This window comes from Mesocricetus auratus, unplaced genomic scaffold (assembly GCF_017639785.1).
Source record: "Mesocricetus auratus isolate SY011 unplaced genomic scaffold, BCM_Maur_2.0 Super-Scaffold_100028, whole genome shotgun sequence".
Classification (NCBI taxonomy): Eukaryota; Metazoa; Chordata; class Mammalia; order Rodentia; family Cricetidae; genus Mesocricetus; species Mesocricetus auratus.
In genome coordinates, this window is record NW_024429209.1 from 3,643,620 (window position 1) to 3,658,915 (window position 15,296).

General features: G+C 44.0%; 2 protein-coding genes across 8 annotated transcripts in view; one reads left to right on the top strand and one right to left on the bottom strand.

The window, feature by feature from the left end:
• Window positions 1-14,745, bottom strand: part of Mroh8 (maestro heat like repeat family member 8) — a 94,579-nt gene extending 79,834 nt beyond the window's left edge. For 5 of the 6 annotated variants that reach the window (XM_040733031.1, XM_040733030.1, XM_040733029.1 and 2 more), the window contains exon 1: window positions 14,378-14,745. In XM_040733031.1, coding sequence (XP_040588965.1) covers window positions 14,378-14,661 — 284 coding nt within the window. In that variant the 5' untranslated portion in view covers window positions 14,662-14,745. The remainder of the gene's footprint in view (window positions 1-14,377) is intronic. The other variant, XM_040733032.1, reaches the window with a different exon arrangement.
• The window catches only part of Rpn2 (ribophorin II), a 50,950-nt gene continuing 50,043 nt past the window's right edge, over window positions 14,390-15,296 (top strand). For both annotated transcript variants that reach the window (XM_013124091.3, XM_005084596.4), the window contains exon 1: window positions 14,390-14,521. In XM_013124091.3, coding sequence (XP_012979545.1) covers window positions 14,509-14,521 — 13 coding nt within the window. In that variant the 5' untranslated portion in view covers window positions 14,390-14,508. The remainder of the gene's footprint in view (window positions 14,522-15,296) is intronic.

The following is a 15,296-nucleotide window of genomic DNA, read 5'->3' on the forward strand; positions in this document are numbered from 1 at the left end:
GGTAATGTCACTCTCCAGGAACTTAAAAATCTTTTTGTTACTATTATGAATGGAATTTTAAAAGAGATACATAACCTACCTGGGATGTATACACTCTAAGTCATAATTGCTATTATCTTGGTAATCCATATGATATCCCTAAAGAAACAGTTTGATGGTAGAACTAAGAATGAGGAGCTTATAGAAATGATACAGTCTTTACAAACTTATAATGAGAGCTTAGCAAAAAGGATTCATACAATTGAAAATGACAATCCTAATTTGACAAACAAAATTCACATAATGGAACATGGTAATGAACTCTTTACAGAAAAAATTCATTCCATGTCTAAGAGTAATGACAAGCTTGCAGATAGAGCATTCATTGTTTTTGGAAGGCAATCTGCATACCATATAAATAATCTCTAAGGATGAGAATATTAAATCTCTGGAATCATATGTAAATAAAGAGAACCAGAAACTGATTTAATGATATTATTGGAAGTTTTTAGAGTTCAGGAAGTTCAAACATTTCAATAAAATAATGGTGCATAGATTACAGGCCACAGAAGGCCTTAAAACTGATACACGGGAAGTTAAGGTACAAACTAAAGAGAATAAAAAAGATTTAACATCACCAATACCTTTAAAAGTCAGAGATGACTTACCAAGGGTCATATCATCATCATCACCTGCTATGGTCTATCCTGTTACTATTACGAAAAGTCAGCAAATAAACATCTAGAAGGATATAGATAATGAAATGGGAGCCTACACTTACAAATATTTAAGACACTAAAGAAGCAGTAGTTTCTTGTGGCATGCATTCACCACATGTGAGGCACTTAGTAAAGGCATGAGCTACAGGAAATAAAATAACTCCAAATGATAGGCTTCAATTAGTCTCGGCTGTTCTAGAACTTGGTCCATAGCTGCAGTGGAAGTCATACTGGAGGAAAGAGGCCAAGGTTCTTGAACATCGAGGCAAAATAAAAGATTATGAGGTTTCCCAAGATCAAATTCTTGGTGAGGGCCATTATGCTGAAGCAGATACTCAAGCTATGTACAATGAACACATCTTGTCCCTATGCTGTACAGCAGTCTTGAATGCTTGGGACAAGATTCAAGAATCAGGGAAAAGAATTGAGTTATATACTAAGGTTATATAAGGCCCAAAAGAAACCGTTAGTGACTTTTTGCAAAAACTGACTAAAGCTGTACAAATAGGGATAGCAGATCCAGAAGCTAAATGAGTACCTATTGAATCTCTAGCTTTTGAAAATGTTAATTTAGTATGCAAAATGGTGCTTGGGCACTTAAAGATCAGATTAGCACCAATGGATGAATGGATTCTGCACTCAGCCAATGTTGAGTCTTTTGATTATAACAAGGAGGCTTGAGTAGGAGAAGCGATTTCCAAAGGTATGAGGAGACATGAAAATATCAAATGTTTTAATTATGGTAGAATAACTCATCTGAGAAGAAATTGCAGACAAGGCAAATAATGCTTCTTTTGGAAATAAACCAAATAGGATGCCCCGACCTTCTGGATTATGTACAAGATGCAGCAAAGGCTGACACTGGTCCAATGAAGGTTGATCAGCAAAAGACAAGCAAGGCAACCCTTTACCATTGGGAAACTCCATGTGAGGAGGCCTCTCAAAGGCCCCCATGCCCAAATTGTTCCAGTCATTCCCAGTCACTGTGGGGGACAATCCTCCTCAGAACAATTAGGAAATCCAGTGCCTGCTGTAAAAAATCATACTGCTCTGGATGGTAGAATACCTTTGGAGGATGAATCAAAACTTCAAGGAGGAAACAGAAAACGTATATTGTGTCAGACTTCTATAAACGAGCAAAGACCAAAACTAAGAGTACAAATAAATGGTGTTATACTGGATACAGGTACAGATATCACCATTATCATTCCAGAATCTTGGCATCCAAATTGGCCTCTTCAGGAAGGAGATGTTCAATTCTTTTTTTTTTTTTTTTTTGGTTTTACGAGACAGGGTTTCTCTGTATTGTTTTGGAGGCTTGTCGGTCCAGCCGGGCCTCGAACTCACAGCGATCAGCCTGCCTCTGCCTCCCGAGTGCTGGGATTAAAGGCGTGTGCCACCACCGCCCGGCGAGATGTTCAATTCTTACCTGAACTCTGTTTCAGGTAAAACAAAGAATGAAATGGGTTGAATGTATAGGTCCAGAAAGACAAAGAGGAAGGCTGAATTCATATGTGGCTAGTAAAGCAGTAAATCTACGGGGTCAAGATCTGTTACAGAACTGGAATATCCAGATTAACATTCCTCCAGCTCAGAAATGAACCATAAACCAACTCATGTTTATAGAAAAATGTTATAAAGCACTATATAAAACAGACACTGAACATCTGGGCTATATAAAAACAGAATAAAACAAGTGTCAAACTCATAGAGGGATCAAAAGCCCTATCCTTAACATGGTTAGCTGACAATCCTGTCTGGGTGGGGCAATGGCCTATGATTTCAGAGAAGCTAGAGGTTCTAGAACAACTCCTTCAGAAGCAGCTAAATGCTGGACTTATGTTTTTTAGATTTATTTTATTTATTACATATTCAGTGTTCTGTCTGTATATCAGAAGAGGGCACCAGATCTCACTACAGATGGTTGTGAGCCACCATGTGGTTGCTGGGAATTGAACTCAGGACCTCTGACGAGCAGTCAGTGCTCTTAACCTCTGAGCCATCTCTCCAGCCCCAAATACTGGACTTATTGAAGAACCTACCTGCCCTTGGAATTCTCCTGTATTTGTTGTTAAAACAGAAATAAGGAAATTGGAGAATGCTTACAGACTGGAAAGCCATTAGCAAAGTAATTCAGTCAATGGACTCTCTACAGCCAGAATATACACACAGAAGAGAAACTGTCTCAAAAAAACAAAAGCAAAAAACAAACAAACTAACACAAAAGGAAGAAGTGCTGCTGTACACCTTTAATCCCAGCACTTGGGAGGCAGAGGCAGGTGCATCTCTGTGAGTTCAAGGTCAGCCTGGTCTACAGAGCAAGTTCTTGTTTCTCCCTGCTTATACCCTGTTTCTGCCCAGATATCTCACTTCCTGTCTGTCTATACAGACCTCCAGACCTCTATGGTTAGCTAATGACAAGTCCCATTCTCTGACCATCAGACAGGCTTTATTTGTACAAACAAGATATCACCACACACACCAAGACTGGAAAACAGCTAGATTCCCTGGGACTTGACCATTGTCAATTTTCTCAGGATCCTCCAAAGATGCAAATGGCCCATGTCAACAGGAAACAGTCTAGAAACCCACACTCCTAAGAGTTGATCACAGCAGGAGGGCACTGCAACTGATCCCATGTGACCAAAATCAGGAAGCAGAGATTGATGAATGCCTGTGCCACCTCATTCAATAAAGCTTTCTGGAAACACCCTCATAGACACACCTAGATGAGTGTTTCCATGATGATTCTTCTTTTATTTTTTGTTTTTTGTTTTTTTGGTTTTTCGAGACAGGGTTTCTCTGTGGCTTTGGAGGCTGTCCTGGAACTCGCTCTGTAGACCAGGCTGGAATTGAATTCACAGAGATCTGCTTTCCTATGCCTCCAGAGTACTGGGGTTAAAGTCATGAGCTACCACCACTGCCCAGCTCCATGGTGATTCTTTTTTTTTTTTTTTTTTTTTTTGTCTAGATAGGGTTTCTCTGTGTAGCTTTGTAAATCAGGCTGGGATTAAAGACATGTGCTACCACTGCCAGCTCCATGGTGATTCTTTTTTTTTTCTTTTTTTGGTTTTTTGAGACAGGGTTTCACTGTATTGTTTTGGAGGCTGTCCTGGAACTCACTCGGTAGACCAGGCTGGCCTCGAACTCACAGAGATCCGCCTGCCTCTGCCTCCCAAGTGCTGGGATTAAAGGTGTGTGCCACCAACGCTCGGTTCCATGGTGATTCTTAATCCAGACAATTTGACAATGAAGATCAACTGTCAGACACAGTGTCATTTTTTCCTCATGTTTCAAAAAGAGTATCACATATATCACATAGTTCAATTTGGAGAAAATGTTAGAACCAATAAATGAAATTTATTGTATATACATGTATTCCTTTAGTAATTTTTTTACTTATGTAATTTTTTAAAGATTTAAATGTTTTGCCAGGTGGTAGTGTGCACACCTTTAATTCTAGCACTCAGGAAGCAGAGGCAGGCAGATTTCTGTCAGTTCAAGGTCAACCTGGTCTACAGAAGGAGTTCCAGGACAGCCAGAGCTATATAGAGAAACCCTGTTTTGAAAAATTTTTTGTATGTATAAGTATTTTGCTTACATATATGTCTGTGCACTACAAGCCTGTGTAGTGTCAGCAGAGGCCAGAAGAAGACATTGGATTACTTGGAACTATAGTTACAGATACTTGTGAGCTGCCATGTAGATGTTGGGAATGGAACGAGGGTCCTCTGGAAGAGCAGCCAGAATTCTTAACTGCGGAGTCATCTCTCCAACCTCTAAAGATTTTTTTTAATGTGTATGAAAATTTTGTCTGCATGTATGTCTTGATATCACGTGTATGCCTAGTGCCTGTGGGAGGCTAGATGGGAACTTCTGCTCTCTTGGAACTGGAGTTAACTGACAGTTGTAAGCCATCTTAAGGGTGCTAGGAATCAACCCCAGTTTCTCTATAAGAGCAGCAAGTGCTCTTAACTGCTGAGACATCTTTCCAGTCCCTAATAATAATTTTTGGAAACAACTAAACACTCTATGAGTGGAATGTTTGGGCTGCACAGTTGATTTTTATGAACATGGAAGTCTTGTGAAAAAACTTCCCATGATGGCAGCACACTCAATTTCTCTTAGCAGTGTGTGAGCACTTCAGTTGCTTCATGTCCTCTTCAACGTTTGATACTGTTGGATTTTGTTAACTGTTAGTGGACATTTAGCAGTATCTGTTCATGTTTTAACATGTAATAATGTTGATCATGTTCTCATATGTTTATTTACCATTTGTACCTTTTCTTTGATTAGGAATCTACTAAAATTTTATTGTCCATGTTTTCTACTAGGCTCTTTGCAGTTGGTTGATGGTATATGGTTTTTTGTTTGTTTGTTTTCTGAGACAGGGTCTCACTATGTAGTCCTGGCTTTCATGGAACTCACTACATAGACCAGGCTGACCTCTGCCTTTCAATTGCTGAGACTAAAGGGATGAGCTGTTGGTATATGTTTTAACAACAGATTCTCCAAATGTAGTATTTTTTCTTATTGTAGGGCACACGAGTCAGTCAAAGATGGCACTGAGGGAAAGTCAGATGGGCAAGTCCTGAGTTGTTTACAAAGAAAGATGATTGAACCAGATGAGGTCACTGCATGAACAGCTCGTGTTCACTAAGTATAGGGCGCCTAGGCATGTGATAGGCTGATCTTTTAAACCATTGACTGGCTGTTTTCCCTCTGTGATTTTTTTCCTTTAAAAGATGCTTGCTGTGGGGCTGGAGAGATGGCTCAGAGGTTAAGAGCACTGACTGCTCTTCCAGAGGTCTTGAGTTCAATTCCCAGCAACCACATGGTGGCTGACAACCATCTATAATTCAATCTGCATATTGTATATGCAATAAATAAATAAATCTTTAAAAAAAAGATGCTTGCTGTGGGACAATAAATGAAATCCTACTTGACTAGATTCCCTGCTGCATCTGATTGTCTCCAGGACTCTGGGAGGCTGGGAAATGGACAAGCAGTGAGTGCACTTACCCTTCCTTGGACCCAGCTCAGCCTTCTGTGATTGGGCAAAGACCCTGCATCTGTCAGGAACAGATGGTTACTCCACTTGGGTTCAGCAAGCAGGCATCCCTGGGCTGTACCTGGATCAGGTGAGGCAGGCTGGGTTGAACACCTGAGCTAAACTGGATGATGAACCTACTGAGTCCCCCATAGCTAGGGTGAGGTAGAAGCCTGGCAAGCCTTTGTCAGAGTTTATAGACTGGGTCAAACAGAGCAGTCAGCACAAGCTACCACCTGGAGACCTCAGAGAACAATTTATCAGACTGCTGGTATGGGAAGAGATGAATGGGGACCATAGAATGGCCTGCACGAGATTAAAAGACAGTTCTCTGAGCAGATGGGTGGTAGCTTTCCAAGATGTAGGTACCCAGCAACACCAATCCCAGTCTCTGGCCCTGGCCTTACAGGCACAGGCAACCACCATGACAGAGGCCATCACCCAGGCCCTGAAAATCCAGGGTCAAGGGTCCTCAAGGCCACTGGGAAAAGGGACATGCTTTAGATGTGGGCAGAAGGGACATTTTAAAAGAGACTGTCCTCAACACCTGCCATCTAACAGGCCAGGAGGGGCTAAGCACCCCCCCTCCATCCCATGTCCCCTGTGCAAGAAGGGATACCATTGGAAGAAGGACTGTAGATCAAAATTTGACCTGGAGGGGAAGCCTTTAAACTAGAGTAGGGGCAGCCTCCAGCCCCGTTAAAAAAGGGAGGAAGCTTCTCTAAAGGTAGAATTGGAAGGTCTCATACCCCAACAATACAAGCCTACTGGACTGTTCCCTTGATTGAAGGACTTCATCCAAAAATGACCATTTTTATAGGTGGTAAGAAGTTTTACTGTGTGGTAGACTCAGGGACAGACAGGATAGTACTCCAGGAGGAGGAAGTGCCTTCCACCTGGGAGCTTGCACCTGCCCCCCCCTATGTTTTGGGGGTGGGAGGTAACTCCCAATCAAGAGAAACAGTGACCTTAATACCCGGATGGGGACCAAGGAAAGATATGCCTCTTAGTTGTCAAAGGCCTTACTGCCAATTTTCTAGGACAGGCCATGCTAGGTCAAATGGACGCTGTTGTGACCACCGATCATCGGGCTTTTTATGAGGATGTCCTGGAAAAGAAAGAGGCACAAAGGGTGGGAAAGGACCTAAAGGGGGTCACAGAGAAGGCGTACCCCCAATAGTAAGGGACACTGCCTCCCCTCACAGTGCTGCCTATCAGACAGGCACTAGGAAAACCTGTATGGGTGGAGCAGTGGCCGTTGACTAAACCTAAGCTGGTAGCACTCCACCAGCTAGTGGACGAACAATTAAGGCTTGGACATATCCGCCATTCTATGAGCACATGGAACACCCCTGTGTTTGTAATTCAAAAGGCATCTGGGGCTTGGCGCATGCTCCGAGATTTGCTCAAGATAAATGAGAGGATGGAACCAATGGGCTCCTCCTTAAGGGGCATGCCCTGGACTCCTGCTATTCCCACAGAATATACATTTATGATAATTGATATTAAGGATTGTTTCTTTTCTATACTGCTACATCCAGAGGATTGTGATAAATTTGCCTTCTCTGTTCCCTTCACTTAATTATTCCAAACCTGATCAACGTTATGAATGGGTAGTGATACCACAGGGAATGGCTAACAGCCCGGCCTTCTGTCAACAGTATCTTGCTACTCCCTTAAGACCTATGTTAAAGTCAAAGGATTCAATAATATATACTTATATGGATGATTTAATTTTGGGACATCAGGATCCAGCATATCTGAGGGCTTTGTGACATAGGGCCAACTGTTTAAAAAAGAGGGCTTTACTGTGGCCCCAGAAAAGGTCCAAAAGGTGCTCCCCTTCAAAGTACCTGGGTTGTGCCTCACACTGACACAGGTTAGCTCGCTTAAGCCTGTTCTAGTGGTGCCTGAATCTATGACCCTGACCCAGCTCCAGTGCTTACTGGGGGAGATTAATTGGCTGAGACCCTGGGTGTCAATCCCCGTCTGGTACCCCTGTACGTCCTGCTAAAGGACAAGGTGCCTCATGATAATATTGAGAAATCCCAACTCAACATTTTTAGACCCCTAGCGACTAGCCCATCACAGAGTAACTTGTCCTTCTGCCCTCTCCTGAGAAACTGGAGACCTCAAGATAAATTTAAAAGATAACCCTCCCTGATCCAGGAACTAGCTCACCACATTCCTGCTCAATGTTTAACTGTACAATGCCCAAAGAATGCTTGCTTGAGATAACCTTCCTGTTAAGACATAAGCTATCATTTAACTTCCTCATCCTTTATGTTTATGATGTTTACATAACTCCCCTATTCTTTATGGTTTTCCCTTTTAAAACCCCCTGACTGCAGCTACTAGGGGTCGAACTCCTCTGCCCCTGTGAGGGTTATGAGCTCGGCCCCAGTGCACTGGTTCCCCGAATAAACCTTGTGTGCTTGCATCAATAACAGTCTCTCCTGAATTATTGGGGTGTCAGCTTACCAGAGACTTGAGTGAGGGTCTCCCCACTCTGGGGGTCTTTCAATATAACTATGACAAAGGAACACCGCAAGATGTTCCTTGTCTTTCAGAAGGCCTTGGTGAAAGGTTCAGGCATTACGCTGGCCTGCCCTGTTACCTGGCAGGATGCACTCAGGCAGCACTCTGGCCAACCCGGAGTTCTGTGAGAACCACACAGATGCAAAGGACCCCTTTAAATAACTCTTTTTTACTCTCTCTCTCTCTTACTATCGTCTCTCTCTCTTACTCTCGTCTTTCTCTCTATCTCATCCTCTCTCACCGTCTCTCTCTGTCATGTCTGTCTTCCCCGCTTTTGATGTCATTATAATAAACTCTGGTTAATATGCTCTCCATGGCTTATGTTCCATCCATCGTGCCGATCTTATTCCATATTAAACAACACTTGGACATATGCTCTCTAAGGAGGTATTCAGTGACTAGGCCCTTGTCCCTCTGGCTGTTTGCTGGAGCCTCCCTTATTACAGTGGTTCTAACCCAGGATGGGGAACCGTTGGAATGGATCCATACATCTTTGCGAGGAACACCCCAGGTCTACTCTCAGGCAGATCAGTCACTGATGCCATCATAAAGGGCAGGACCCAGGCCCAGTGACACTATGGGCTAGACCCCCATACTACTGTCTTCCCTGTCAGGGTGATGGATGTTGAATGGCTTGGTTGTACTAACACCTGCCTTGCTCTCGACGTAGCAGGATTTGTGGGCAATACAGAGACTCCTCCTTAAGATGCCTTCCTTGTTTCTATCTGAGCCCATCCTAACCCTAACCCTGAACAGGTTCTGCCTATGTTGCCCTTAGGAGACACCAAGCAACACCAAGCCACCAAAGATTTTAACCCTGCCAAGGTTCTGCCCAATATAAAGAAATAATGGCTGTGATGCTGGCATTACAGGACATCTCCGAATCCTGCAATCTTTTTTCAAACAGTCTCCATGTGGTTAACTTACTTCCCCATATCCCACAAGCACACATGCGGTTAGATAATAACCCTACATTCCTTCTCATGGTGGCTGGCTCTTAATGCCCTTTTAGAAGGTCGGGAGGCACCAATTTACCCTCAAAAGCTTTGGGGGCACTCTGGCCTCCCAGGGTTCCTGACTAAAGACAATGAATGAGCAGATAAGACAGGTGACAACCCCAGAGGCATTAACCCTACAGGAAGCCACTCAATTGCATGACATGACCCATGTCAACTGGAAGGGACTACATAATAGATTCCCAATGATTCCTATAAAAGAACTAAAAAGATAGTTCACACCTGCAAATCATGTCAACCATACCTAAGAGTTCCATCTCTAGAGCCGCCAGGAGTTAACCCCAGAGGCCTACAGCCCAATACCCTCTGGCAAACTGATGTTACTCATTTTCCAGCTTTTGGCAAACAGAAGTAGGTTTTTGTCTCCATAGACACTTATTCAGGGGGCTGTTGAGCCACTGTGCATATAGGAGAAAAAAAAAATCAAACATGCTCAAGCACATTTCCTCCAATGTTTCCCGGATTACCCACACAGGTTAAGACTAATAATGGCCCTTGCTTTGCCAGGAATTCCATGGCAGAATTTTTCAATAGATGGCACATCAAACATACTACAGGAATTCCTTACAACCCTCAGGGACATACAATTGTAGAAAGAAACCATCAATGTCTTAAAGAATAACTTTTAAAACAAAAAGGGCGAATCAGTCCCCATTTACAACTAGGAATGGCTTTATTTACTATTAATATTTTGAATTTTTCTAAGGGAGTAACCGAATTTACCCCAAACCCCAAGTTAAGGTCAAATGGAAAGACCCTCTAACATCCCATGGGGGGCCCAGATCCATTAATTACAATAGGAAGAGGATTTGGATGTGTCTTCCCCATAGGGGAGGAAGTGCCCATCTGGTTTCTAGCCAGAAATCTAAAATTCCTGCCTGCTCCCACAATGCAGGAAGATGACTAAGAACAGGGTGACTAACAAGGAAAGGAAGACAATGGTTGTCAAGGCTCATCTTACAAAATAAGAAGGTCAATACAATGATACCTAACCATATCCAAGACTCTTGAGAAGCTCTTGTGTTCTTTAAAAATTACAGATGATGTCTTGCTTCCTGACCGCTCTGATGATGCTGACTGCTCCAGTGACCACCCAGAAGAAAACCCTCATCGTCTCCAAAAGGTGACGTGGATGGTGATCAATGCCGCCAATGGAGATGTCCTCAACAGCACACAAATGAGGCAGTCCCCTAGACCTGATGGCCCATGCTCTTCTTTGACTCTGTGACCTGGTCTGAGGATCTTGGGATGTGGGAGACTGGACTTCTTTTCATTAAGGATGGTTTGAATGTGGAGGGTTGTGGGGGTGCCACCTGCCCCACATATTGAATCCACAATACCCAGGTTGCTCACATGTTCCAAATAGGGCAGCCTTAAGGGACAGTGACTTTTACATATGCCCGGGGAGCAATTGAACAGCAACGGACATATCCAAATATGGTGGGGTGGACGCCTTCTTCTGTGCACAATGGAGGTGTGAGAAAACGGGGACCGACTGCTGGATAAGGCAGTTTCCATTCTATGGGTTCCTTTATAGTAATAACCTTAATTTGTGTCTTTGGCTTTGCCTTTTCAATAGTCTGGTCAGACTAATCAGAACAAAGACTCAAGAGACCCAACTGATGACCCCTCGCATACATTGTGATAGGTTCAGCCCTGAGGATATGTCCCTTTTGAGTGAACCTTGACAAAAGGTGCTATTAGAGGTGAACCTCTGAGGAGGTGCCAAGAGGCCCGTACTTAAAAATGGGGTGGGCCACAGTCTAAAACAAAAAGGGGGAAGTCTGTAGGGCACAGGAGCCAGTCAAAGATGGCACTGAGGGGAAGTCAGATGGGCAAGTCCTGAGTTGTTTACAAAAAAAGGTGATTGGTTGCCTAGATTGAACCAAATGAGGTCACTGCATGAACAGCTCATATTCACTAAGTATAGGGCGCCTAGATGCATGATAGGCTGACCTTTAAAAACCATTGGCTGACTGTTTTCCCTCTCTGTGGTTTTTTTCCTTTAAATGATGCTTGCTGTGGGACAATAAATGCGTTCCTACTTAACTAAACTCCCTGCTGTGTCAGATTGTCTCTGCGATTCTGGGAGGCTGGGGAACACTTACCCTTCCTGGGACCCAGCTCAGTCTTCTGTGGTTGGACTAAGACCCTGCACTTGTTTGTGTGTTTTTTTTCTTCGGTGCTAAGAATCTAACCCAGGATACTATGCATATTAGGCAAGTACTCTAGCACTGAGCCCAGACATAAGTGTAATCCTTAAGTGACCACTGATAGCTCCTTTCATTTACATCAATAAGTAAGACATAACTGCAACAGCAAAGACATGGTCAAGCTATTGACAATGTACATTTTGTAGACATAACACTTTGCATATGTGGTAGCCATGACTGGCAACTCACTCATTATGTGGTTAAGGGTGACCTTGTACTTCATATCTTTGTTTCCCAAGTGCTGGAATCACAGGGTGTGTGCTACCATAATAGATGTGACACATTTTAAAATTTAATCTCTATTAACCCTTTCTCCATCATTAGGTTTGGATAATCAACAAATCAATAAACCAAGTTCTGCTTTGCCACATATACCAATTTTATGGTGTAAATACTCCAAAATCATGGCCAGAATCAAGCTACAAATGTTTCCCTTGAATACAAACTGTGCAGTGGTATATATAATATCTTATCACATTATACTGGTGGGGAATTACATATGTATAGGGAATCACATATGTTCAGACAATGGTAAATGTGATAAAATCAGAAATCAAGTTTTATTTTTAGCATGTTTTCTTTTACTTTATTGCTATAGCAATTTAATGTCTAAATAGCTATATTTAGCCAATTTGCAAACTTCTTGAAAACTTAACAGCTGGCTCTTTCTGTAGCACATCGCTGGCTTGTCTTCTTACTCAATGGGTAGAGTTCTTTAAGCGTATTCTAGTTGGGCACTTATAGGGAACCATGGAATTGGCCTGGCCTAGCTGTCTTGAGAGGCATTGTTGTAGCTTTTTCAGGTTAGAGTCTGCAGCTCCTAGGGCATAGTGCACCCATCAGTCCTTGAGAAATTGAGGAACTCCTTCAGGCAGTGAAGCACTCAGGAAACTGTGTTTCTCTGTATGTTCCCTTAGAAGTAAAGGAAGTATGGAAACTTGACAGGACAATTGGTCTTAGATATTAACTTTGTTTGTGTGCCCTGTATAGCTTGCAAATGTCATTGTACCCTGGTAACTACCATAGTATTGATCCTGGCAATCGCCATTATATTCTGTTTCTGATAAAGATATAAAAGTCTGATTGCTCTCAATAAGATAGTCTCAGCCTCAGTCTTGCTGTGGTCCCTCCAACCCAACCCTGGTTTAATTCCTCACCAGCCATATCCTGTAACCTTGGCCCTGTAGGTAAGCATAGGCCTTACAAGCACTACCCAATATCATTTTTTGGCATAATGAAAATATCTGTCAAATTGCCCAGTATGATATTTACTAACTACCCTGGTTGAGCTAGTGAGCATTTGAAACATAGCTATTACAACTGAGGAGCTGAAGCTTAAATTTTCCTTAATTTAAAATTCAAAGTGAAATAACTGCACAGGGTTATTGGCCTCTACATGGAAGCATGGTACTTATTAGGCACAGAATTATCTCTCTACTACATACCTGAATAATATTTGGGGCAATACTAAAGACAAGAAACATTTCTATACTGTGATATTCTACATGTTCACAATAGCTAAAAGCAGACTGTATTCAGAATTGCCCAGGCTGAAATATTTCCTTCTTTTTAAAGTGCTAACAGTATCTCTACACACCTCATAGGATAATGATAAAGAGTGAATGAAACCATGTGTGTAGAATGCTTAGTACTCTTTCCAACTGACTTGTAAATGCTCAGTAATTGGAGCCACCTACTAATTTGGCATCCCTCAGTCCTCACAGGAGAAGCTTCTTCTTGAAGTAGATGGCAATTAACCCACAACTCATCACCATGCAGAGAACTTTGGAAATCTCAGCTCTAAATGGGATCTTACTCCTGTCCTAAAGCTCACGGATCTATGTGGAAGAGGAACAGAAAGACCGGAAGAGCAGAAGTGATGCGTGGCTTCAAGGAAGCAGCAGTTTCCAAACACAGCCGGGACTATGCACTGTGAATCCACAGATTGTGAGAGTGTGCACAGACCTGCAGAAAGAAGCTTAAGCTATACAAAATCCCAGTGTAGAGAACGGCAAGTGGGCACAAAAGACCTGCCCCTAGCTAGAAAGCTACTCATAAATGATAACTTGTGGGAGAAGGAAAGTCCGGTTTTTTTCAATGGAGTGATACTGGGTAGGACTCCATGCTTAGTTTTTTTATTTTTTTATTTTTTATTTGTTTGTTTTTGTTTTTCGAGAGGGTTTCTCTGTGTAGCTTTGGAGCTGTCCTGGAACTCGCTCTGTAGACCAGGCTGGCCTCAAGCTCACAGAGATCCACCTGCCTCTGCCTCCCAAATGCTGGGATTAAAGGCGCGCACCACGCACCTTGAGAGAGAAATAGAGCATGAAGTTGAGTGGGTAACGGGTTAGGGGAAGGGAATGAATGATCAAAATATATTGTATGAAATTCGCAAAAATAAAATATTTATAAAAACGCTCCTCAGAGTTACTATATAACTTACCGATTTTAAAACTGGGTAAAAATTGACTCATAAATCAGTTATTAATCTACGTAACCCTTCAACCATAATATCCAAAAGGGGTTAAAATCATGTCGCTACAGTCCTAGCCTCCCTTCTCACGGCTTTAAAATTGGCCGGGCTGCGGGAGAGACCCGTGATTGACAGCGCGTCCGGCCAGTCACTGGCACTGGCCAATCAGAGGTGGCCCCGTCTCAGGCCCATCCCAAATCCCCGTCCAATCGCATCCGGGTGGCGGCCAGAGCAGGACGGTTGAGAGGCGGCCGGGTCCAAGTGTGTCTAGACACGGGGGAGACTGCGGGTTCGCAGGCAGGAGCCCCGAAAGCGGTTCGCACGCCACGACTGGACCTACTACACCGCGGCTGCAGAGCTCGGCCCTTCCCAGTGAGACCTCCGAGACTGACCTTTGCCGGGAGCCCATTCTGGCAGGCGACGTGTGCTGCGGGTCCCTAGCGTCCCCTCCGGCGCGCTCTTGGACCCACTTTCCAGAGCGGAAGTCTGCCTGCTCGGGCTCCGGTGGGACCTGGTCGGAGGAATGGCGCCGCCGGGTGAGGCGTTGCGCATGGCTCAACAGTGGGGCCCCGCGGCCGACACGCCTTGGGGAGCGGGGCGTCGCCCGCGGGAGGCTAGTGCGGACCACACGGGCGCCGGCCAGGCGCGGTTCCCCTCCCCTACGGGGCAGGGGCATGGGCTCGGGCGCTTTCGGGGTCGTGGGTGTGACGGAGGGCTTAGAGCTCTGGTGAAGTGCGGGCGACCCGAAGGATTGTTGCGGGGAGGGGGGGCGTGCGATGCGTGACTACGGGTCCCCGCGAGGCCCAGCGCGAACCGCGGCGGCGCGGACCCCGGGCCTGGCTTCCTTCATTCATTCGGGTGGTACGGGCGGCCTACATCCTGTCTGAGAGCCACCCTTGGCGTCGTGAAAGCCTTTGACCATGTCACTGGACTCGGTTTTTCCCTGACGGGGACAGGAGGCTCACCTAGTAAAGCCTAGGCTATGAAGTGTTACCAGATGTGCAGACTTGCGCGGCCACATTTACTGTGAGACCAGGTGCCAGGGACTTAACCCATCTGCATCCCAGTTTCTCATTTGGTATCTGCTTCAGAAGATCCGTGTTAAATGGTATTCTGTGTTTACTTGTAACAGTGCAGGGCAAAATTCGATGCGGGGTAGATTCTGAATGGACAGGGTCGTGTGGAAGCTTAGTGTCATCTTTTTAAAGATGAGTAGTTGGAATCCCAGAGGAAGGAAGTAACTCGGGAACACATTGAACAAAGCTTGCCATTTCACTATGATTTCTTGGCAAAGTGGTTAAAGTCAGAATT